The following is a 27,259-nucleotide window of genomic DNA, read 5'->3' on the forward strand; positions in this document are numbered from 1 at the left end:
TACGGATTATGGCCTAGGTCTTCATGCTGCTTTTTTGGAATTCTATAATTGATGCAAATTTGGAATAGTTCAAATTATATTCATTTTGCTGCTTTTCGATTCCATGAATGGATGCAAATTTGATCGATACGACTGTAGCTCAATCTGCGTGATTTATTTTAGTATAGGGTAACATGAGCAAAAATCAGAAGACAGGAACATCATTTTAGTTCTGTTAGTGTTACTAATATTTATAAAAACCAAGTCTGTATAGTTACATTTTGACGTTTTTTAAATTTTAATAAAGAGTTCTAATCAGTATCGATACGACATTACGATAATAGTCACCAAAGCCACTTAGAGATATTAAAAAATAACATTATAAAGTAATGATAGTTGAGAAAATTGCAAATTATTCGTGGCAACTTCATTTCGCTCTTAAAAATTAACAAGGCACGTGTTGACATGAATCAAAAAAGAAAATGCTCAGGAGACACGGTTCTGATCGATAAATAATGTTTTAGAAAAAGTTACTCACGAAATTATTGCAAAGGATGTTTTAAAGATAGGGTAACAAACAAAACTTCAATTAACCCGGTATAGTAAACCAAATACTAATGTTTATAGAAAACTGAGTTTATGAATTAAAGTTAATAGATTTATATACAGTTTGCTAAAAAAATCATAAAAAATATGGCTAAAAGTAAAAAAATATAACACTTTAAACTTGATTAAAACATTCTCCGTTGCGTTTTTTGGATCTGAATGTATAATTTTCTGTTTCTGTGACAAAACACTCATTCGTTTTCAACATATTAAAGTATTGGTTAACCTGTATCGATTAATTTGATGCGACAATACAGACAAAACACAATTTATCGCTCACAATACCTGTCGTATTCTAGGCCGATACACAAATAGCCGCTGACGTTCAAGTCCTCCAGGTCACCCAAAGCCACGGAGGTGTCCGAACAGACGCTGTCGCAGGACAGGGCTCGTTTTAGGTTGTCGGAAATAACATCGGTCTCTTCGAAGGAGCTGCTGGCACCAACGTCACCGGACTTATCTTGAATAGAAAGGGAGTTTTATTTAAAGATCTGCTGTTGTTTTCATTCATTTTCAATTGAATATTTTTATAAATAAGATATCAACAAGTTGGTGCTTCAAAAATAATAGCTGTGATAATAGTTAGTTTGATGACAGTTTGACAGTTTGTTATTGAAAACAGCTTATTTTGATAAACTATTATTTTACTACCGTATGATCGAAAAAAAAACGGCGTCAGAGATGGCTATGAAATGAAGATCGCTGTCATTTTTTATGTAAATTTAAATGGGAAATGCCATCAATCGTCATTTCCCAGCCAACTGGACGCCGTTTTTTTTTCAATCATACGGTACTTACACCGCATTACAAATTTTTATCAGATTTTGGAGTAAGACAGTCGCTATTTTTTGATTTTGAAAACGTGAACCAGTTATTAAATATAGTGATGGGATATCTCGAGCGAAAATTCGCATTCGGCATCACTCGATTATGAACGAGCGATGCAAGTGACGAGTACCAAGCGACGAACGCAAGCGATCCTAGAATGAAATAAATTGAAATCCGATTTTAATGTGACATACTCGATAAAAAGCCGAGCGAATTTTCTACATACATTGCAGGTAGCAAATTTATACGACGCCGTATATATATTTATCCGTTGCGTATCTGAGGAACAAAATTTTACGACCTACATCGACAATGCTTTGAAATAAACGATAAATCAAGTGATTAAGCGAATCAAACACCGCTTGCTACTTGCCATTCATCACTGCGCACGCAACTTACTGCTTGGCGCTTGGCGTTAACGAGTACTTACAACAAGCGACGGGTGAAAAACCGTATTTTTAAATACGAGTGATATTTCGCTCGAGCGATCACTTGGTTATTGCAATCGCTTGAAACTCGAGTACTCGATTATTGAAATTAATCGGGTTTTCCCATCACTAATTAAATTAAACAGGTTGCCTCGTAACTTGACATTAGCCGCCATGTTGTGCATCATCGTGTTGTACTATGGAGTGTGGAGAAGGAGAAAGATCTTCGTGCATTAAAAAATGGATCATAAAAAAGAAAGACTTAAGATGGTGCTGCTTAAGCAAAAATCTAAAACTTAAAATATGCGCCGAAAATTTTTAGAACAGGAAATAATTTCAAAGAGATAAATATTTGACGTGAAGGCGCGGGTTTCAAAAAAATACAAATTTTATTTTCATGTCACATGAAATAAATTATCAATTTTTATTCAGCAGATAATATATAAAATAATTGTTTTATGTTCTAAAAAATAAAAACAAAGCTTTTTGGGTAATGTTTGAATGTTACTTTTATTTTCTTATCTACGGTTACTTTTCATTTTTTAGATTTATGCGTCATTAGCGCCACTGTGGTCATTTGGTGAACTCTTATTCTTCCCATCTTTGTGACCACTTTTTCAAATAAAGTCACATAAGATATATTTCTCCTCATCTCTACACTCCATATGTTATACCCAGTAGATTTCAGTTTGTTTACAAATACATAATTTTATATTGTTTTCCATGTATTAAGTGCATTATAGGACAGTTTTAGTGTGGACATACTATATATTGTTTGTGATGTAACGCTGTTTAGGGTAAGAAAAATTAAGTGAAAAGGAACCCGAACTGGGCGTCGCTTTGTGTTGTGACAATTTCAATGTTAATAAAATTGTCGAAAAAATGTTAACACATAAAGAAGGGCGTAATTACGTGGTTGTTAGGTGCAATAACATTCAATAATTCAACTTTCCCGGATATTCAACTCTCCCAAAACAACATTTTATAGTTTCAAAACTTCTCACACCGATTTGATCAAAAGTAAAAATGGACTCAAGCAGCTCGACGAAACAAGTGAGTAAACAAAATGCCCATTACATAATCAAAAAATTAAATAGACCTATACTATGAGTGGATAAAATATACTTTGCAATATTAATGGTATACTCTTTTTAATCAACAAGTGCTTAAATTTTTTACCTTTTATTTCGGATATTTGCTGCTGAGTAGCTGCCGATGAGAGCTTCAAGGGGGCGCTTTGAGTCCTTGAAACGTTGCGAGATGGCGAAGGGGGTGGAGGATCTAAGTTGACAGGAAACGAAGACTGGGAAGCCAACGTTGCCACATTTACAGAGCTGACTGGTCTGGGGATTGGCGATATTGTCGTGGATTCAATAACAAGACCTCTGAAAATATAAAATAACTTTTATTAGAATATGAAATGAACTAAATATTATATAATATGTTTAAAAATAGATTTAAGTTTTTCAACTTGAAGGATACACTAATTAAACATTTCTTATGAATTGGTTGATGAGCGAACATTTTTTCTGAATGTAAAGCATTAGTTTCCTTTGCTTTTTCATCAATATTCCTGAGGCTTGCACGAAAATAATTTAATTCTTCATAATGAGTAATTCTTCATATTTTTAATATCTTAAGTATGCGATTGAAAAAAGCAAGAAAACCGTTTCGTTAAAAATAAAGTAAAAAAAGGTGGAAACGTACTATATTTGGAGTGGTAAAACGTGATATAATCCAGATGTTTTATACACACAGTCTGATAAGATGCACAAAAGATATTTTTCAAGTGGGGTTACTTTTCGTGACTTGTCTGCTTAAAAATGTTACGAAAATATGTGAATAACTAGTTCTCGAGCATTTGAAAAAAAGTATCCCTTTTCTGGTAAAAAAAATTATATTTATTTTAGTTACAGTTCAATGCATTTAGATTACTAACAAAAATATAAAATTTACGGACACTTTAAAATTTTGTCGTATTTTAAAGTTTAATATATTTGTTTTAGTGGGCCGATTTTGATGATTTTTTAAGGAATATGTAGCTAATGTAAAAATTACGAAAAAATGTTAGTCTCTTCTTCAAATCGAATATCTCCAACAAAAATAAAGCTATTGAGATGAACCAACAAAAAAACTATCGAGAAAGGATGTACCTAGATCAAAAAATGATTTTTAAATTCCTTGCTGTCTTAAAATATCACACAGGGTGTTCCAAACTTTCAATATTTTGTTTTCCTTCGTATAATTGACAGATGATGTAAACATTCATTTCTAATTTAGAGAGAGATACTAAAATGTCAAACAATTTAGCTAAATATTGCTTAAAAAGTTATAACAATCGGTCCACTAAAACAAAATATATTAGTGATTTATTATGTTCTACATTCTTTTACCAAAAAAAATTATCAAAAAAAGGTCATTAAGCTGAATATGCCACTTTAATAACCCCTTCATAAAAGTCATATTTTTGTTTTTGTTGGAAACTTTTAATAAAACAAAAAGCTTTGATGTAGGTCGTTCATATATTAACGCGACGTTGATTTTATGATTTTAAAAGGCCCAAGGCATTTTTTTCATGTTTTAATTGGAAAAAAGAAATAAGCTATAGATTTCATTCATTAGAGTGATCCTTTGTTGATTTTTAATTATGGGTTCTATAGAAAAGCAAATAATTGGCTGATTTATAATAGAGGTGCGCATTGTTCGAAGCAATAAATTAATCCAAAAAAAAAATTCTTATGGGTTTTTCGACACTGCACTGCAAGAAAAATCTACAAAATAAAATTGTTATTTTTTGTAAACACTTCTTCTTCTTCATAGGTATAGACATTTTTTGCAATAAATTAAGTTTTGATTACTTATTGCAACCTTCTCATACATGGTGAGTCAGAAATAAGTGCAAATATTTTCAGGATTGGTAGATCTTGATAAAAGAAGCATATTTTCTCTTTACCGTTTTTCAAATAAGTCTAAAATAACCGAGTTACTATACTTTAAAATAAAAAAAAATCAATTTTTTGCTACAATTTTCAGAACCAATGGACCACTCTTTTCTGGGTTTTCTTTCTTGTTACACTTACTAGTAACATCTATAACCTATGTTGTCATATTATCAAGATATTATGATTTTTAACTAAAAATTAAAAAAATCAATTTAAAAAAAATCAAAAATTTCAAAATTGTTTTTCGCGAAAAAAAAACTCAAAGACGAGTTTCTGAAGTCGAAATATGTATACTATTCCTAAAAATATTTGCACTTATTTAAGACTTATCGTGTATTGTTAATTTAGTACTTTAAATATTATATGAGATGTCTTGAAATAAATAAAAAAGAAATGTTAATCACGTACAATAAGATTATGATAACCAAACATAAAATAAGTAATAATTACCTGCTGGTTTTGGTGGTTGTTGTCTTGTTCTGATCCTTTTCCTCCTCAACTAATTCGTCTTTTTTTTCTATACTGACTGAAGGCAGCGTTATGCTGGTAGGTACAGGGGCAGGTCGAAGGGGTTGTGGTGGAATAAAGTCATTTTCCTCGGAACTGACCTGCCAATCGGTCAAACTTGTTGTAGCTATAGATATGCGAAAGTCTCTATCCACAGAGTCAAATCGTTTAAAGCTACCGCTGGTCCAGTCCAATTGGATATCAGAATCAGACTGCACCTGAGAAAAGAAAAGTAAATTATTTAAACCAAAGGTTAGACTTATATTAATTTGGCTAACTAAAATTATACAGGGTGAGTCGTAAATAAGTGCAAATATTTTCAGGATTGGTAGATTTCTTTAAGAGAAACATATTTCGTCTTAACCGTTTTTCCAGTAAGCCCAAAATTCCCCAAAAAAAATGTTTTTTTTTTGCTTTTTTATTTGTAGTTTTGAGATCGACTGGATCTTTTCTGGGTTTTCTTTCTTGTAAATTTAATCTACTACCTATGTTGCTATATTATCAATAAATCATGTTTTTAACTAAAAACTAAAAAAAATTCCAAAAATTTTTTCAAACAATTTTATTCGCGAAAAAACCTCATAATCATATTTCTGAGGTCGAAATATACTGCCCCTAAAAATATTTGCACTTTGCAAAACTCACCTTGTATATTAACTAATTTTTCCCGTATATATAATAAATAATCCCAACTAGAGGATTTCATTTTTAGTTCTTGACAATATGATACATATCTGAGAATTATAAAGGTTAATATAGTAATTGAGTAAAATGCTTGAAGCTATAAAGCAACCAGAATGAACCAGAACAAACAGACTAGGTCAAAACTCGCCGAGAATGGAAGGGTTAAAATAGCAACCCAGAAATATTATAATTCTACATCAGTTTGTAGAGTTAAAAATACAATAAAAAAGTAGTAAATTATTTAAACCAAACGTTAGACTTATATTAATTTGGCTACAATCATATGTATATTAACTAATTTTTCCCATATTAATATAATCCCAACTAGGGGATTTAATTTTTGGTTCTTGACAATACTGCCGTTGGCAGTTAAAAGGCGGCAAGTGAATTTTTTTCAATTTTGAGATTTTTGCATTTTTAGACTAATGTGACCCTACTCTATATAAATATTCAAAAATATTTTTGAAAAATATTTTTTTTCTACGATTTTTGAAATTTGAAAAAAGCGACAAGTGACATAACGTCACCATTTTGGAAGTAAAAAGGCGGCAAGTGTAAATATTTAAGTTAAAAGGCGGCATTCTTGCAAATAATATTCCATTTATATTTAAAAAATGATGACGTAATGATGCATATTATGTAGTAAAAAGGCGGCATTAGACAGTAATTGTTCTATTCCTAAAAGATGGATATCAAATACGTCATAAAACTTGAAGTTATAAGGCGGCATTGTTTAAACCACCCTATTCGTTAAATAAGATCGTGAATTACGTTACGAAACTTGTAGTAAAAAAGCGGTATGTGACTATTGCGCCCTTTTTAAGGGTCAAAATCACCACGCAGACTTTGACGCGGACGTAAATTTGGTAGTAAGAAGGCGGTATATTTCGCGAGAGATGAATTAGTCGATTGCGAATCCAGGCACGCATCGCATTTTTCGGCTTATATAAAGTGATTAATAATAATTTAATATAATAATATCGATTGTGGCTTTTTTGCAAAGGTAAGCTTTTAAACTATTTTTATAAGTATTTTAGATTATTATATATTATTTATTATTCAATACATATTTATATGATGGATTTGTAGCTAATTTTGGTGTCACGTGTAAACAAAATATAAATTTCACCCCTGAAATTAAAAAAAATATATAATAGTTAGAATTAGTAAAATTTATCAATAATTAAGTATTATTAATTAAATTAAGTATCATTAATTAAATAAGTACTATTATAGTGCCTCCATAAGTTTTTCTTTTAAATGGTACATCAGTATATTTACAAATATATTTATGAGTTATCTTAATGTTTAATTGTTTCATATTCATATTTCGAATTAATTGGCAATAAATAAATTATTTATTGTATTTATTGAAGAAAAGATTTTTCACTCATCCATTCAATTTTCTTTTAATTTTAAGCTTAATTTAGAGCCAGGAAAATATATATATATTATAAAAATGAAAACCTTGCTATTATTTTTTTAATTTGGATACTATAGTATATCGATCAGAAGTGTAAATTTATTTTTGGGTTTTAGAGGTTTTTGGGATCGTATCGTAGAAGAGTATCGGCGTATCCTCTTGCTTAAAACAAAAAAAAAGCAGACACCAAACTTGCGCCGGATGCAAAAATTTTTGAGGTGACACTTCTCAATTAACCATTTTTGTTATATCTCTAAGTAAAACAACAAAAACAACTCTCTAGTTTATAAAATGACCGAAAGCAAACAAAAAATGCATGAGAATGTATACAGAACAATCCATTATGGACCACCCTGTTATACCTAAAATTATTCCTTTTACTATATAACTGTTTTCATAAAACTACTTAAAATTTGCAAGATCACTATTAATTTGAAAAATAAATTGTGTTTAATAAATAGATGCTACTTAAAACTTATCTTTTTTAAGTTAAAACCTTAACATATTTTACTTGATTCTAAATAGCGGCACGTCAAAGGTTTTGCAGTTAAAAGGCGGCATTTGAACAGTTTTTTGTCGCTTACCGCCTTTTAACTTCAGCTTCTTACTGTATTCAATACAGAAAATAAAGCAAGAAAGAATTAACCAACATTTGTTTAAACAAAACTTGCTCTATTGTCTAAAAATACCTATTAATAACTAAATATAGTATATCCAATTAGTGTTGAACAATAAAATCGAATGTATATATTCTTATTAGCGAAGGACAAAATCACAAAGTTTTTGCCATTTTTCTCAAAACTATGGTTTTGTCACTTGCCGCCTTTTAACTGCCGACGGCAGAATATGATACATATCTGAGAATTATAAAGGTTAATATAGTAATTGAGTAAAATGCTTGAAGCTATAAAGCAAACAGAATGAACCAGAACAAACAGACTAGGTCAAAACTCGCCGAGAATGGAAAGGTTAAAATAGCAATCGAGAAATATTATAATTCTCCATCAGTTTGTAGAGTTAAAAATACAATAAAGAAGCTCAGGGGAGTTCTACAGTTAAAATAAATTTGTAGCTGTTTCACTGGTGATTTGTAGCTGTTTTCTTAATTTTTTTATTTACTTGTGGTAGACCAGCAGGTGGAGTGAGCATAAGGTGGAGTGAGCAATTCCAAATCATAAATGAGTATAAAAATATCAAGGAAAAAAATATTATTAATAGCTGGATTAAAGAAAATTGATTATACTTCTGTCAGTAGAATTATTTTGAGCAAGTTTATTGTTACTATTTGCAAACTATTGCAAACTTATTTTTATATACTTATTTATATTTTATTTATTTTTTGTTTTGTAGTGATACTTAGATATTTGTATTAATATTTTTTATGTACTTTAATAATTGTTTTTGCTGTCTTTTAAAACTATTCAAAAACCAAATTTACTTATTTATCACCAATATTTTATTGTGACTACTGAAAACTGAAGTAAATGAGGATTGTTCAAGCCATTATTATTTTTAAATATTATTAACTATTGCAGATCATTTTTATTTAATACTAATTTTCTTAATTGTGGTTGAGTTTATTGTTGTAAATTTGTAATTAACATTTAAAATTTTATATTTTACGTTATTTTTTATTATTAAGAGTAAAGAGTATTGTAGAGTAACAGTGATTTTTTTTGTACTTATTTTTCCAGTGCCAGTGGGTTCCTTATTATTTCGTATGTATGTGGTGACATTAAATGACAATTTGTAAGTCTAAATACTAGACTAAAACTTTCGAATGGGTTCACTAGATAAAATTAAAAAAAATCCATTTTATCCTGTCGTGTTAAGCCATACCCAAAATTCCAAACACACGTACTTTGATTCAAGCTTGATTAAGGTTTGCAGAGCTTCAGCATTTACCCTAAAATAGCGAGCAATTTGTTACAAAACCATATAAATTATATATCACTCTAATCACAAAACTTCAATCTATTACCGTATTGTAACGGCATTTTAAATTATGTCTTTATATTCCAGAAAATGTAGTTCAAAGATAAGGAATATTTTGTTGATGTTTGACCTTTAAAATCTTAAAAATAAAGAAGTTGCCTAAAAATGTGCTACAATACGGATATAATATAATTCTGTATCTTTAAGTTCCTTCTTCATTTATGTAAAAATACTTAGTCACTTTTACATAAAACGTTAAATGCCGAACGCTTATTTTGCTACTTTTTCGGACTACTGAAATGAACTCTTAAATTGCCGAAGATCACTAAGAACTGAGGAACTGAGGACAAAAAACCGATAACATTAGAATAACGAATAATATTTAATAGAATACCTACATGGAATAATGAGATACAAAACGTCTTTTATATACATATATATCTTCTTAGGAGAATCAGTAAACAAGAAATCTAAAATACTTGTTTCCTTAGACGAGAAGAATATAAAATAATCAGTTAAAAGGGATTTTCAAAGAAGTTCTACCAATACGAATAAATAGCTAAGGCAACTATATGTTTATCGAAGTTCCCGTAATAGTCTAAGAGCTAGCAACGTTTTCGAGAAAGTATTTTAAGACGTCCGGCTCTTTGATATATCTTTTACTATGCTCTCTGGAACAGCATGCGGCCCGTCTGGCTGCCGATACCCGTTACGTTCACTACTACGCATAGGAAGAATATCCTATATTTTTTATTAATTTAGTCCTATAAATTCTAGTATTGAATATAAATCGAACATGACTCCATAGCGCAGTGCGTAGAGTTTCCGACCAGGAACCGATCGATGAAAAGCTGGCTCTTTGATATATCTTTTACTATGCTCTCTAGAACAGCATGCGGCCCCGTCTGGCTGCCGATACCCGTTGCGTTCAGTACTGCGCATCGGAAGAAGATCCTATATTTTTTTTTAATTTAGTCCTATAAATTCTAGTATTGAATATAAATCGAGCATGTCTCCATAGCGCAGTGCGTAGTTTCCGACTACGAACCGAGGATTCACAGTTCGAATCCGGGTCAGGGCAAAAACTTTTTTATTTTATTTTCGTTTATATTCTGATAATAAAGTATTGAATAATTCTGGTGATTCAAAAAAACAAATATTTAATACTTTACTATCAGAATATAAACGAAAATAAAATAAAAAAGCCTGTGCCCTGACCTGGATTCGAACTCTGAATCATCGGTTCGGAAACAGCGGAAACTCTACGATCTGCGCTATGGAGATATGTTCGTTTTATATTCAATACTAGAATTTAAAGGACTAATAAAAATATAGTATTTTCTTTCAATGCGCAGTAGGGAACGCAACGTTTACCGGCAGCCAGACGGGTCGCATGCTGTTCTAGGGAGCATAGTAAAAGATATATCAAAGACGTCTTTACGTCTTAAAATACTTGTTTTTCATACGTTGCTAGCTCTCGTACTATAACAGGTTGCTCGAAGTTTTCGAATCGATTTCTCAGTAATAAATCGCCCTTTCAAGCGTAGACATTTTACAACAACTTGCATATTCAGGCTATTTATTTTAATCGGCTTAGGCATTGGAAAATAATTCTCAATATACATTTTCCTAATTTTTTTGCAAAAAGTATTATGCGCTATATTGGGGTTGCCTAAAAATATAGAATATAATATTTAATAATATTTAGAGCTTTGTTTTTCCAGATATATATGATTTCAAAAGTATGTTATGTTTGGGCATACAACTTCAATATACTTTTAAAAGCTTTATTCCATTTACATTTCGTATTATTTTCGAACATATTTACAAATATTCTATTAGAGAAATTGTATATTTGCAGCAATTTAGTAAAAAGTTTTATAAACCAGTACATATTTCAGATTAATTACAAAATTTGTTGCCATTTATTAAAAAAATATTTTTGTAGCGTTATTGTTAGTAAACTATATATTAAGAGTGAACCAGTAATCTGAAAAAGTTCCATGTTTTGTTTTCTATTTCAAATATGTGTTTTACGCATTTTTTGCGATTTTTTGGCTCATTTTTAATCTTCCTAAGTCTGTACAACGACTTAGGAAGTTTCTGACATAGAGAAAAAGGGCATATGATATGATTGTTATAACAATCTTTTTTTCCTGTTTTTTTACATACTGTACAAGTTTTTGTTAGTTCAGGGATAGGCAACCTTAATAGAATTTTAAAGAGACATATACAGGGTCGCTGATATGTATGGGATCAGTCGATTTCTAAGTAAAATATAAGAGGTACCGCAAAAAGTTAAATATAAAAGTTATAGGGTTTTTAGATATCTATTAGCGGGTAATAAATTTAAGTATACAGCGTTGGTCATAAAGTCGTGGCACATCAAAGTTTCATTTTTTTAAATAGAACCCCCTGTATATTCTTGCCATATTTCGGTTCTTCCTTCATCTCTAAGCAAAAATCGAGGTACACGCAATGTACCTCAAATCAACCATTTCCGAGTTATTAACTTTTGAAAATATTATGTAAACAATTCGATTTAATTAATTTCGATGTGTTTGGTTTCATTTAACGATGCTATTCTGCGGAAACCGTGATACTTAATAATATTTGACATTAGTTTTCAAGTTAGCATTTATAGATGTATAAAATGAGATTATATTAAGTCTGGAAATTACAAAATTTTCGTTAAACATTTCAAAACCAAAACTTCATAATTCGGAAATTGTTCTGAAACACCGTTTCCATACATATCAGCGAGCTTGTATAATATATATCAGAAAGGTGACCAATGTTCAATATTAATTTTCTCTCGCCCTGTATAACTTTTCGGGTCAAGCTTGGGTCAAGTCTATACAGGGTGGTCCGAACTGTATTCCGAAAACTTCGGCAGCATATTATACTGATAAAAATAAGTAAAAAAAATCATATAAATGTATGTCCTAAAATGCTTAGTTTCGGAGATACAGGGTGTAGAAGTTTCATTTTTATTTCGATTTTTTCCAAATAATTTCTGAAGTAACATCAATATTTGGATGAAAATTGGTGTCTGGGAATTTTTTTACTTGAGAAATTTGATTTTTATGTCAAAATGACTCCTATTTGTAGGGGGCGCCACTTACATGTGTTTTAACTGTTTTGAAGAGTAATAACTTTTTGTCCGTACCTGTATAAAACTGCTGAGTGAAAAAATATACATTTCCGTGATTTTCTACGTAAAAAATAGCAAGCATTCTTAAGATATTTACAATGGAAATAGTCAATACATGTCATTATTGACTAAAAATAAACATGTTGAGTAGATAGTTATTTGACTGAAATGAGAAATTTAGGAACTTTTATTTTTTTAAACTAATCATAAATTTCGTCTGGCTCTTTGATATATCTTTTACTATGCTCTCTAGAACATTGCGTTTCCTACTGCGCATTGAAAGAAGATCCGATATTTTTATTAGTCCTTTAAATTCTAGTATTGAATATAAACCGACCAAGTCTCCATAGCTCAGTGCGTAGAGGTTCCGCATATCAAGCGAGTTATCAGAGTTCGAATCCGGGTCAGGGCAAAAACTTTTTTATTTTATTTTCGTCTATATTCTGATAGTAAAATATTAAATATTTGTTTTTATTTTGAATCACTAAAATTATTTAATACTTTATTATCAGAATATAAACGAAAATAAAATAAAGAAGTCTTTGCCCTGACCCGGATTCGAACTCTGAATCCTCGGTTCGTAGTCGGAAACTACGCACTGCGCTATGGAGACATGCTCGATTTATATTCAATACTAGAATTTATAGGACTAAATTAAAAAAAAATATAGGATCTTCTTCCGATGCGCAGTAGTGAACGCAACGGGTATCGGGAGCCAGACGGGGCCGCATGCTGTTCATGCATAGTAAAAGATATACCAAAGATCCAGCTTTCTTAAAATACTTTCCCGAAAATGTTGTTAGCTCTTAGATTACTACGTATGCTCCCAAAACTTTAATTTCAATATAAACTACAGTTTCTTTGAATCCTCCGCGTCGTACGATTATTGTTAATACATTCTACCTGCAAATACCTTAATACCTTACCAGCAAAGCCACAAAAGCTCTCATGATATGCAGAAGACTGGCGGGAAATAGGTGGGGCTGCGCCCCTAACATTTTGCGCTGGATGTATATCATGATAGTAAGACCCATGATTACTTATGGAGCAGTTGCTTGGTATACAAAACTAGAGCAACGTACAGCAAGGCAAAACCTGTGCAAAGTACAGAGACTGGCATGTATCTGCATAAATCACAGGTGCCATGAGAACATGTCCAACAGCAGCAATGGAGGTCACTCTAGACCTAACACCACTGCATATTGTCGTCGGTAGTTATGCCAATGCGACAATGATTAGAATGGTCATTGACGGAAACAGTACTGGGAGAATTTTCAGGTCAGGGGCTTGGAACACCCTCAAAAAGAAAATTCCACTTCTCCAACTCCCAGTGGATGACATACCAATAATTTACAACTTTGAGAAACACCTCACTGTAGTATTGAGTAATAAAAAGGATTGGAAGAAAGAAACGCTTACTCAGCATATAAAAGACCATACCATTACGTGGTATACTGATGCCTCCAAAACCAAAGCAGGGACAGGGATAGGAGTATTTGGGCCGAAAACTGAATACTCCGAACCAATGGGCACCTACCCCAGTATCCTTCAGGCTGAAATTTGCGCTATCGAAAGATGCGTACAATTTATCTTAGATAGGAACTATCGAAAACAGGAAATTGCCATCCTATCCGATAGTCAAGCAGCACTTAACGCGATCAACTCAGTAACCATCAATTCGATGTTGGTCAAAGAATGCCTAGAGAAGCTCAACAAATTAGGCAAAGAAAATAAAGTCCTCCTACTCTGGGTGCCTGCTCACCAAGGGATAGAAGGCAATGAAAAAGCAAATGATCTAGCTAGAAAAGGACCGAACACTACACTAACTGGACCAGAACCGTTCTGTTTTCCAAACGGGAACCAACTGAAAGCGGAACTGAAGAATCTGGAAGACTCCATCCGTAACTTGGAATGGGTGTCCTCCAACTGTATAAGACACTCGAAAAAGTTCCTTAGAACTTATGACCGAGAAAAATCAAAGGTTTTCCTTGATTTAAGTAAAAACAATCTACGGATTGTCTCGGGGTTTCTAACAGAACACTGTCTCCTCAACGAACACCTCAGTAGGCTGAAACTGAGAAACAACGACGAATGCAGATTTTGTGGGGAAAATGGGGAAACACCAGAACATCTTATCACTGAGTGCGCCGAGACGACGACCATTCGTGCCATGAACCTTGGTACGTCTGATGTCGAGGATGGAGAGCTGGCCTCTGTGGAGCCGTCTCAGATACTGGCTTTTCTTAAAGCCCTGAGACTGTATGATGAGTTATAACTTGTTATAACTCAAGAAAGGGGAACACACACATAAGGTCGCGGTGATTAACTCCCCTCCTAAACATTCTACATTCTAATACATTCTATAAAAAAAGTCTGAATCTTATTGGGCTATATTCAAATAGAAACAACACCATACATATTATATTATGTTCATACATTATAAAATTTAAAAAATTGTTTAGTTATAAACTTACCAAATATCCATTTGCATTATAATGTCCTTTCAGTCGAGTCAAACCGACTTTTTCTTCTTTGTTCGAGGTTATCCATGCATTTATCCAGTTGATGATGCTGAAGGAATGATAGAAGGCGAAAAAAACCAACAAAGCTATCAGGATGACGCAAATAACGGTCAAGGCGAGCTGTTCCGATCCCATCACTGGAACAAAACATTTATTGTTTACCCTGAAATATGAAAAAAATATGAAAATAATAAATATGATCTATTAATGTAATTATTATACACCTAATACAGGGTTGGTTTTGAATAAGTTGTGGCAAATGAAATATTTAAACAAAATGTTTTTTTTATAAAATCATTCAGTAATAAGTAATTCTCGGAAACAATACTTTAATACTACAATAAAACACTTGGGAATTTTGTTTAAGTGCAAACCTATAGTATGATCTAGGATGTATTTCAGAAAAATATTTTCACTTCTACAGGGTGGCTCAAAAAAGTATGAGTAGATCGGGATAATTTTCTTTAAAAGAGGCACCCTGTAGATCATTGAATTTCTAGCTTCCTTTGAGACCACTTTACATAATCCTAAGATATGAGTAAATATATATTTCGATAGTTTCAGAGATATTTATAAAAAAATAGAAAATATATATTTTTCAGGCTTTCCTAAAAAAATATTAAAATACAGGACCTGTCCTGAAATCAAAACTATATTAGGTATTTAATTTTTTTATTTATTTTTTTTATTCATTTTTTTTATTATTTTTTTTTGTTTTACCTTATTAAGTAATTATTGTTATCAGGTAGTAATTGTTAATTTTGAAGTTTAACTTGATATAATATCATTTTAACAGAACGTCAACGGTTTTTGTAGACGTATCTGTTTTAAAAAACTAAAGTGTTCTAGAATAGTTGAATTAAAAGATTTTAAATAGTTTTATTTCTTTATTCTTTGTATTTTTTTTTGCTTCCGACGACGGAAAGAGAAAAACTTTCCGAAACGTTAAGTATTTTTTTGTCCGTTTTATGTTTCCGTTGGATTACGCAGCAGTGTTTACAAAAAATAACTATTTTATTTTGTTGATTTCCTTGCTGTGGCGAAATACCCATATAGGATTTTTTTTTGCAAAAATATTTTTTTTATAAAAAAAAATCATTCAATTTAGAATAGTTCTCGGAAACAATACTATAATAGCTCTTATATTTAGTGAGACAAATCTTATTAGGTTATACCGTATGATCTAAAAAACGGCGTTCGGTTGGCTTGGTATTGAATATCGATGACATTCCCCATATAATTTTACATATAATATGACAGCGATCTTCATTTCATAGCCATTGCTGACGCCGTTTTTTTGTCAATCTTATTGTACAATTGTTAAGGTTAAGGTGCAGTTTGATCGTTTGACACTTTAGCTAAACTTTGGCTGAACTGGATGGCGTTCTTATGAAAAGGTAAAATTATATGTATAAAAATATTTATATTTATGTAATAAACACGCGAATATTTGCGAAACCGCTAAAAATTTTAAAATACTTTGAATACAAGAAATGTTTATTTTTTAATTCTACATCTAACAAACGAATAATATACAGTGTGTTCGAAAACGAAGAAAAACTATTTTATATTTTAGAAAGTTAGGAAACATACATAGAATAGAACATAGAATTTTGAACACCCTGTAAGGTTTAAGATTACTAAATTAATAGCAAAGTTAAGTACAGACCAACTATAGTAAATACTTACAGTTTTGATTTCAGGACATTATATTTTAAATATTTTTTTTAAAAAGGTTCACAAAATATTTTATTATTTATTTATTATTATCTTTAAAACAATCAAGATATATTTAATAATATTCTAGGATTCTCTAAAGCAATCAGAAAGGAAGCCAAATGCAATAATATACAGGGTGTTCCATTAAAAAAAACATTTAGATCCACTCGCACTTTTTTGAGCCACTCTGTAGTCACTTTTGTAGATTCCACCACTTTTGTAGATTCCACCACTTTTGTAGATCCACTCTGTAGCAGATAAAATATTTTCATGAAATACATCATCATACATACTTTAGGTTGGCACTTAAACAAAGTTCTTAAATTTTTAATTATAACAGCTAACAGATAATTTGAAGATAATTTTCTTAGGGCTAATTTAGATAAATCGCGATTTTTTAAACGATAAAATAATGAATTATCAACCAGCAAGTCGGATTTTAAAGAAAAATGATTCCGGAAGATCTTCCGCAAGAAATTATTAACCAGAGAGAGGCGGTAAATTTATGAATAAAGCTTAATAATTTCTATAAAATGGTGTGGCTTTGAAGTTGTGTTATAACTTCAAAAACTCACGCGTGTGTTAGATATTATTAATTTTATAATCATGTATACATGTCTGTATAAGTAGTGACTGTTGGATAAATTATTTTTATTTCCTGATATTAATTAATCCTAAAATTGTAGAAAAACTAATAAGCCTTTTTTTATCCAGTTTGCTAAAAAAATAATCTGTAAATTTGAAGTCACATGCTTATGACGTTTTAATTGCAGAGAGAGTTCTAATTAATCCAGTAGTTATGAGGAAATGTGTTTACTTTAACGTCACTTCTGTCCAAGGTATGACGTATGTTTATTGTTTCAATAACTAATTAGAAAGTTTACGCTACGTGATCATAACGACACTAATTAAATATGCTATTGTAATAGTAGTAGTATATTAATTTTAATTTGTAAAATTTATGTTCGTTAATTGTATTTCGCTGCATTTATCACACATTGCTTCATAATGCTTTTGTACACGATACACACGTTATACAATTAAATCTATAACTGCGTAATGCTATTAGAGGAGTTAATTAAAATATATTACAGTTTGATAATTAGGTTATAAACTCAAGGACACATGATATATTTCATTAATAATATAGTGACTCTATACAGGGTGAGTTTTCTACGATGTTTTCTATGGGTATCTCGGAAACTACTGGAGATAGAGAGTCGGTTAAATGGGGAAAGAATTGCAGTTTTGTGAGGTCATAAATATTCGCTTTTCAGATTTTTGAAAAACTTTATGGCTGACTAGATATTTCGAAAAAAAAACAAAATTTGGCTATTTTAAAAATTGTCCCTAATTTCATTATAATCTATTTTAGACAAATGTAGATAATCACATACCTAATGAGTTTGTGTTTTCTGATTTTTTCTAAAGCCTGTCATTTTTGACATATATGACACAAACATATATTTTTTTAAATATAAACCATAGTTGGCCATGACATCATAAAAAGCGCCATTTTTTAAGCTTTTCAGCGATATAAGCTATAATATGTTTTTTCGAAAAATTATAGCCAATTAGAGTTATAGCCAATTCTTATCATCTTAAAAAATTTCACTTAGTTAGCTATGAAAGCAAGTTCAATCGTCGTTGCCTTCAGAAATGCAAAACTGTCACATTCAATTAAAATAAAAAAAATTATAAATATGATTTTTTAAATGTAGAAGAGCGTGTAGGATTATTGGTTCAACTTTTCTTGGCCATACATTTTCGAGGATACGTTGACCCTGAACGTTACTTACGTTTTTTAGAGAACGGTTTTCAAGACATGTTAGAAAAGTTAAAGTTAGATAGTCGCGCATCAATAGAGTGATTCCAACCTGGACTTTCATTATGACACCTTCCATAGTAAAAGACTAAACTAAAACTCAGGGATCGGAAGAGGTGGACCAATTGCATGGGCCACTTCGATGAATTAAGAGAGGCACTCGAAGAGAGAGACACGGGAGAATATTTTCTAAAATAAATTAAAGTGTATGGGGTAGTGATATTATCTTTTTAAGTCTTAGTTTGCGTATGTAAATTGTAAAGAACCATTTAATAATATATTCTGTCTTTTTATAAGTTATAAATCATAACAGAATAAAAATACCATACCAAGTGAAATTAGTCAAAAAAGATAAGAATTGGCTATAACTTAGTAATTTTTCGAAATAAACATACTATACCTTATATCGCTGAAAAGCTTAAAAAATGGCGATTTTTATGAAGTCATGGCCAACTATGGTTTCCATTAAAAAAAAATTATATTTGTGTCATATGTCAAAAATGACAGGCTTTAGAAAAAATCAGAAAACTCAATACGAATATACTCATTAGATATGTCATTATCTACAACTTTTATCTGAAAACTTTTTGTCTAAAATAGATTATAATGGAATTAGGGACAAGTTTTAAAATTGGCATAATTTATTTTTTTCGAGATATCTAGTAAGCCATGAACTTTTTCAAAAATCCGAAAGGCGCATATTTATTACCCCACAAAACTGCAATTCTTTCCCCATTTAACTGACTCTCTATCCTCAGTAGTTTCCGAGATACCCATAGAAAACATCGTAGGAAACTCACCCTGTATATACCTTAGAGAAAAAAAATATTTATTTATTACTGCAGCAATTATTACGAATCAAGTTCCCAAGTTTTACATTGTAGCGTTTATTGAAAGAATTGGGAAGATACGCAATATAATGGCTGAATTCGTGACACGGCTGATTTGATATCCCCTTACGTCTCAAGTGCTGTACGGTGAAGCCACCAATCGTTCTGCGACCAACGCATAAATAACTTATTTTCTCTAATTCGACCAGCAAAGGTATATCGAAGACGGTGTGGAACTGAAAGCGACAGTGTTGCCATATTAAAATGTGTAATATCTGTAATACGTTTGACGGAAATATTTTTGGATGAAAAATCCGCCTTTATGTATTGAAAAGTTATTCGTGTTAAACATAGAATAAACCAAGAAAAATTAAAATTCTTTTATAGGTACTGAGTATTTCGTATGATTGAAAAAAGGCGTTTAGTTGGTTTGGAAATAATGATTATTGACATTTACAATAATATTCTACATATGAAATAACAGTGTGTCATCTTTTTATATCGCATTGAAAATCTCCTATTGCTAATAATACTTTGCCAAACCGGTGCACATATAGACTTTTAAGCTAACTAAATTTTATGGATATTGAAGACATAGACCTAGAACTTTTAAGATATAACTAGACAGTAAATTGTGTATTTCTATTAAATTACCGATCTTCTGACAAATTAATAGGATTTATGCGAGCCCGTGCAACTTCTTCGCCTCCGACTAATCCGCTCTGATGTATAGAGTCAAGGTTTCAGCATTTCAAGTTCAATTTACCTTAAAAACCTTTCTCTTTGAGCAAAACTTTATGCGCTCTTTAAATGTACATCTCCATATGAGTATTTGATTTTAAATTTTACTAGTAATTTTGTTAGTGTATCTATCTATATCTATCTATTTGAGATTTTTGAATTTAGTTATATCAATAATCCCAAGGGAAACTCAGTGAATTACATTTTTATGCGAGATATTTTTAAGAAATAATGCATCAGATAAATTCAGTGCTTTAGATTTATTATTCTATTTAATATTCATAATATTTTAAACCATTTTTTGTGTATTCTGTAAAATTTATTTCAATGGATTGTCGGGTTTTGCATTTAGGAGTCTGATTTAATATTAAAAACCGTTTAAAACATATTTTAATTATTACAGAACTAAAACTAGATATAAAACTAAAATTATGTGACAAAAAATAACTAAATGAAATCAAATGCTCAAAATGCTTCCTTTCCTGTTAACTGTATCATAAAATGATTCTCTTTTCAAAAGATCTTTTCAGTTTAAAAGGCATATGTGGAGTTCTACTTCGAAAAGCAGCTACAGTTATTTTTCTCATGTTGTCGACAATAGTAGAGTTTTATAAAAACTGTCCTTAACATATCCCCATAAAAAACCTGGACTTAATAAAACCAGGAGCATTTAAGTATTCTATCAAATGGTGAATGGCACACTGCAGTCACCAACGGATAGAATCATATGAATTCTTTCTGATCTAGGATAAGTTTGCATTTCGACAAATTTCTGATATTTGTTTTCTTTTAACTGACACAAAATGATTGTTGTTTCTAGTTGTTAAAGTTGGACTAAAGCTTGATTTTCATGCATCTGTTGTTCGATGATACGATGATACGATATTAATTTTATTGGTTGAATTTAAAGACTTCGATTGGTTAGAAACGGTTAACCAATCGAAGCCTTTAAATACAACCAATGAAATTAATATCGTATCATCGTATAGTCGGACAACGGATGCATGAAAATAAAGCTTTATTATACAGTTATGTTGAAGTAACGTCAAACATATCACTAGCCACCTAGATTTTAAAAAACATCTACTGACACTAAATCATAAAAATGAAAATTTCTAGGAATATCTTTGTTTCAGGGGTAGGCAACCTTAATAGTATTTTGAAGACATGAATTGCCCATAGAATATCGAAATAATATACTGGGTGTCCCATTTAAAATAAAAGAGTAACTTGCTTTTAGAGGTGACCAATGTTCAATATTAATTTTGTCTCACCCTGTATAACTTTTTGGGTCAAGTTTTAATTTGATATAAAGTACATTAGTTATTTTAGAAAATCTAGGAACTAGTGGGGTTGCAGTCCAAAGGGTTTGGCAAAGAATTAATACACTTTGTTAATTGTCAAGCTTGTGGCTCTTAACCGCACCACAAGAGCCCTCTCTTTTTTGTGGTTGACTGGTCAGCGATGCTTCACGGTGGAGTTTTCAACACAAGCCAATTTTTTAATGTAGTTTTTTATGAAGGTCTTTTGTACCACGTTAATGTCCTGAGGAAGGAATGAATAAATTCCGAAAGCTTGACCATTAACAAAGTGTATTAATTCTTTGTCAAACCCTTCCGACTGCAACCCCACTCGTTCCTAGATTTTCTTTCTCACTAGTCAGTCGAGACTACTTTCTGCTTAGTTATTTTAACTACATATTATGCTTACAGTTGAGGGTTGGAACCTTTGGTGTTACACAGCAAAATAAAAAAACTAAATCGCCACAATACACCAAAACACTTTTACTTTTACACTGGACGCGCGTTTCGCTAACCATGTTAGCATCATCAGCAGATGATTATAAACTGATGAGTTGATGATTATAAACTGATGAGTTTATAATCATCTGCTGATGATGCTAACATGGTTAGCAAAACGCGCGTCCAGTGTAAAAGTAAAAGTGTTTTGGTGTATTGTGGCGATTTAGTGTTTTTATTTTGATATATTATGCTATACCGAGTAAATTCAAATTTAGGTAGCTTTTATTGTAATTTAAAAATTGTTCTTTATTTAAAATAAAATGTTAAATATGTCAAAAATCTTACGTTTTAGTCATATTCTTCTCTAATAAAATTCACCTTTATTTTTCTCCCAGAATTCGAAAATCAATTAATATATAAGGGAAAATAAATTTCTTGCAGTTTTTAGGTATATAATAAAATTATATAAGAGTTTCTTGCCTTGAACTGCTAATATAGAAATTAATTCCACGCTGTGTTCGACATAATGTGGATCAACCTGCTCTCACTACCGGTTTCGGGGCCCTACCCCATCATCAGGTGAGCTTGGGTATTTCCACAATATGTCGAGCACAACATTGAAATCTAAACACGACTTGTCGTAAAGTAGCGGTAAGATATTAAGTTCCGCATCGCGAGATAGCGGCCTGCGTGCAATGGTAGTACTTTCGTACCACCGAGGCACAACTATCGATAGTAAATATAGGCTTTTTTCGGCTAGCCCAAATTATATAATGGAAAATAAATTTCTTGCAGTTTTTAGGTATATAATTATTATTATTATTATGTCGAACACAGCGTGGAATTAATTTCTATATTAGCAGTTCAAGGCAAGAAACTCTATATAATTTTATTTTATTATATACCTAAAAACTGCAAGAAATTTATTTTCCATTATATAATTTGGGTTAGCCGAAAAAAGCCTATATTTACTATCGATAGTTGTGCCTCGGTGGTACGAAAGTACTACCATTGCACGCAGGCCGCTATCTCGCGATGCGGGACTTAATATCTTACCGCTACTTTACGACAAGTCGTGTTTATATACTCTGCGCTGTGCTCGACATATTGTGGAAATACCCAAGCTCACCTGATGATGGGGTAGGGCCCCGAAACCGGTAGTGAGAGCAGGTTGATCCACATTATGTCGAACACAGCGTGGAATTAATTTCTATATTAGCAGTTCAAGGCAAGAAACTCTTATATAATTTTATTAATATATAAGGTGTTCCATTACAAAAAACACAACTTTGATATGTAACTTTTTTGGGGACATCCTGTAGAACTCTCTATATTTTTAAGAATTGTTTTGAATTAAGCTACATATGCTCACAAAATTTTCTTTCAATACAAACTGTCATTCTCCCTGGAGCCTGAACCACCCTGTTACATTTTCCTATATTTCAAGCAAAATTTAAATATTTAATTAAATGGGCTGTTTCTTTTAAAATTTTTGTTAGGTATTTTCCTCATTAAGCTGATCTTCGAATTAATAAAATCTAATTAATTTTTAATTTTTAAATCAGATCATTATGAAATTCCGGATATCTTATTATTTATCAATAGCCAACAACATATTTACGCCTAAAAGGAATAAACAATGCTGTCTGGAATTGCCTATAGAAATCCTGTTGAGCTATAAATTCTTTATATCCGAGCAAAACCGCTTCACAAAGGACCGCTTCCTGGAATTTATTGCGACTAGTCCAGCGCATTCCTTACTTCAAGCCTTTTTCCTTCTACAGGGTGGCCCGAATTGTATTCGAGAAACTTAGACAGCTTAATCTGCACATAAAAATAAGTAAAAAAGTTCCTATAATTCATTTTAAGTTTTTTCCAAATAATTATAGTTGATATTTGGATGAAAATTGGTGTAAAAGTAAACACAGTAAAATAATTTTGATATCAATATGACTGTTACTTGTCGGGGGCGCCACCCATAGATAAATGAAAAAAGTTTAGATTGGAAAGTGCCCATAAGGACATTTATTATTATTTTCTTTTAATTTTATAAATAAAATACAGTGTGTTGCATACAAGAAACTTTATTTTATATAAGGACATGTATGGTGAAATACCTATGAAACATTGAAAACCGACCTTATGCCACGATCCACGATGGTTTTTGCAGTTCGCAGTTCACAACACAGTTTTTTAGTTTTTAATACCACTTTTTCACAATTATCACGGGTTTGAGTAAATCAAATTTTAATTAAACTCACAAGATAGCAATAATTACTTTGAGAATGGACGCTTTAAACACTTCTCGGTATTTTTTCAATGAGGGCGGTTTAAATTTTGAAAGATATTATAATTTTTGAATGGCCCCTTCTTCTAGGGGGCCTCCAACTCTTAATAAGTATTTTTTTATTCAACTGGCAAACAAGGCCAATATGTGTTCGGTAGTTATAAAGCAATTTGTAGTTAGAGTATGCAAACCATAAGTATACGCAAACTATACACAGTATATAAATGGAAGTAGATATTTACTTAATTATCAATTATTAGGCCCCAGTAATTGTCAATGGCATTTTTCTATTTACGAAATTAAATCAAGGGGTAATTTTCTTTGTTTAGAATATCGAATAATTCTTATTTTTTATATTCGAAAAATTATTATTTATTTTTGGACCTATATATACCGCGATTTTGTATAGGGCCCCTTACAAAATCGCGGTATTTTCCTGGAACGGTCGCGAAAGTAACGCGGCTTATCTGTGGGACCGGTATTCCCATCACTTTGTCATCATAAATTGCCATTAAATATATGCGAACATTCGCTCGGGGATTGTTTTATTACGTCAAATTGCATTCGTTTTTCAATTTAAAAATATTATTATAAGCTTTAAAAAAAATAATGTTATCGTTTATGAGGCCTTTTTGGAGCTGATGCCCTTAATCCTCTGGTCGGGGCCCGTCGCGTCGGGTCCCTACGTAAAAACGGCACTGTCGATGAATAACATATTTATATCTACAGTATGTCCGCGGATTGTCTTCATAAAAATTTTTGCTTGTTCTAAAATGGTAATTCCTGTTTATACTTTTCCAAATTTCCATACCGTTTTAGAGAAAAATAAAAAAAACATGAAAATGTAGTTGAATTTTTGAACTAGTAAAAATAAAACGCGTTTCTATGGTAATATAATTTCGTTCTCATTTTTTCATAGATTATTATTGACAGAATTTTAATTAAAGTTATATTTTTTGCTGTTTTAAAATGTTAAAAAAGCACAAAATTTATTTAGCCAATGCTACGGAAAGGGTGATAATAGTTATCGGAAAATGTGATACTTTAACATCAAAAAATATGACGTTAATCAAAATTAATTATGTATAACGATCTATCAAAAAATGAATTCGAAATGATATTACCATAGCCTTTTAATTTTTAGGACTTTTAATTTTTTTAGGATTTTTTGGGGGGAAAAATTACATTAAAAAACTATATTTTTATGTTTTTGTTATTTTTTCTAAAACGGCAGTTTTTTTTTTAATTACAAAATTATAAACGCCATTTTACAACAAGCAAAAATTCTTATGAAGAACGCATTTTTTTCAAAAAGTCAATAATAACAAAATTTTTCCTCTTGTAAAGACAATCCGGGGACATACTGACTGTAATATACAGGGTGTCCCAGAAATAAGTGTATATACAGGGTGTTCTAGAAATAAGTGTATTTTAACTGGTAGTATAGTTCAACTCCAGAAACACGCCTATGAGATTTTTTTCGCGAAAAAAAAATTGAAAACTCGAAATTTTTTGAAAAATTTTTTGTGGATTTTTTAGTTTTTAGTTAAAAAACATAATTTCTTGTTAATGTGACAACATACGTATTAGATTCAATTTACAAGAAAGAAAATCCGGAAAAGATCCAGTGGTGCAAAATTTTAGCAAAAATAATTTTGTTTGACATTTTCGAATTAAAATAACTCCGTTATTCTGGACTTATTTGAAAAACGATAAATAAAAAATATGTTTCTTATATCGAGATCTACCACCCCTTAAAATACTTGCACTTATTTCTGTGACACCCTGTATATATATCGATTTTTATTACAATTAGTACAGTATATAAATACTTGAAATTTGTCAACCATTATACATACGTCATTCAATCTTTACAAAATGTGCAGACCGGGGGCCACATTTAGCTTTGCCGCCCCGGGCCCCCGACAGGCTTAGTCCGCCACTGATTCTGACTTTGATAAGAGAAAATTATTTCTGTCATTGTTTGAGGGGGGGGCGGTTGTTCTTAGCAACCGCTATAGCAGCGCCAAATCGCGTACAACGGTCGCGACCAAAAAAAATATATTTTGACGGACTTCCCAATTTAAATTTATTTCCTTTATCTATGGCGCCACTTACATGCTTTAAACTGATTTGAAAAATAATAATTTTTATCCGTATCTGTATAAAACTACTTAGTAAAAAATATTCATTTCCGAAATTTTTTACGTAAAAAATGTCTCTTGGTAAAAATCGTTAAGAGCAACCGTTTTCAAGATCTTAGAAATGAAAATAGTCAGTACATGTCATTATTGAGAAAAAATAAACATAAAGTAAAGGCAAAACAATTTCCGATGCACGTAATCAACTTTGAGTGACAAGCGATGGCGACAGCGATGCAAGATTGTGATGTGTATCGGAAAATGTTTTACGATTACTGTATATCGACTAGATACTTTTTTTTTTTAAGCTTATCGAGAATTGTTCTAGAAAAAAATAAAATAGATAAAACAGTTTCTGTTGAATCTTTGGCACAAAAACATTTTAAATTTATTTTTCAGACTAATAACTATCCAGTCAACATGTATAATTTTTGTCAATTATGGCATATATTGATTATTTCGATTCCAAATATCTTGAGAACCATTAAGCTAGGTTGACACGGGTATTGAAGCACGATCGTAGCCCACACTTTTGTGAGCTACGAAAGTACCAAAAAGCCATTCGTGAAAAACGAAAATCGTTCAGCGATCGTAAGCTGTTTACACGGCAAACGTGCCAGTCTTCTATAAAGTTCCTTTCGTGGAAGGTTGTACACTAATGTCCCAAATATTACGACATTAAAAGACGAGTAAAAATAATTCATTGTGGTATTTATGTCAATATCTCTTCACAGAGTTGTCAATATTTACTATTTTACGTCTTTTCATCAGACATTTCTAATTTGCTTGCGAGTCATTACTGTATATAAAAATTGAATTTATATTTAGGTACTTTAATTATGGTTTTGTTATGCACTTGAAGTTAATTTTTATAATCATATACTAAAATATATTAAAAAAATGTAACAATTAAACATTCGAACTTTTTTTTTGCAACAAAGATTATAATCGGAAGTCAATCAATAT

The 27,259-nt window shown here is 31.1% G+C and overlaps 1 protein-coding gene across 1 annotated transcript in view; it reads right to left on the reverse strand.

Moving 5' to 3' along the window:
* Positions 1–27,259, reverse strand: part of LOC115874444 (synaptotagmin-12) — a 53,468-nt gene that overhangs the window by 9,837 nt on the left and 16,372 nt on the right. The window contains exons 2-5 of the mRNA XM_030889605.1: positions 14,961–15,145; positions 5,234–5,508; positions 3,021–3,226; positions 871–1,045 (exon numbers count right to left, since the gene is read on the reverse strand). Of these exons, the coding sequence (XP_030745465.1) occupies positions 871–1,045; positions 3,021–3,226; positions 5,234–5,508; positions 14,961–15,143 (839 nt within the window). The 5' untranslated portion in view covers positions 15,144–15,145. The remainder of the gene's footprint in view (positions 1–870; positions 1,046–3,020; positions 3,227–5,233; positions 5,509–14,960; positions 15,146–27,259) is intronic.

The sequence above is a fragment of the Sitophilus oryzae genome, unplaced genomic scaffold (genome assembly GCF_002938485.1).
Source record: "Sitophilus oryzae breed Bouriz unplaced genomic scaffold, Soryzae_2.0 scaffold_1297_pilon_pilon, whole genome shotgun sequence".
NCBI lineage: Eukaryota > Metazoa > Arthropoda > Insecta > Coleoptera > Curculionidae > Sitophilus > Sitophilus oryzae.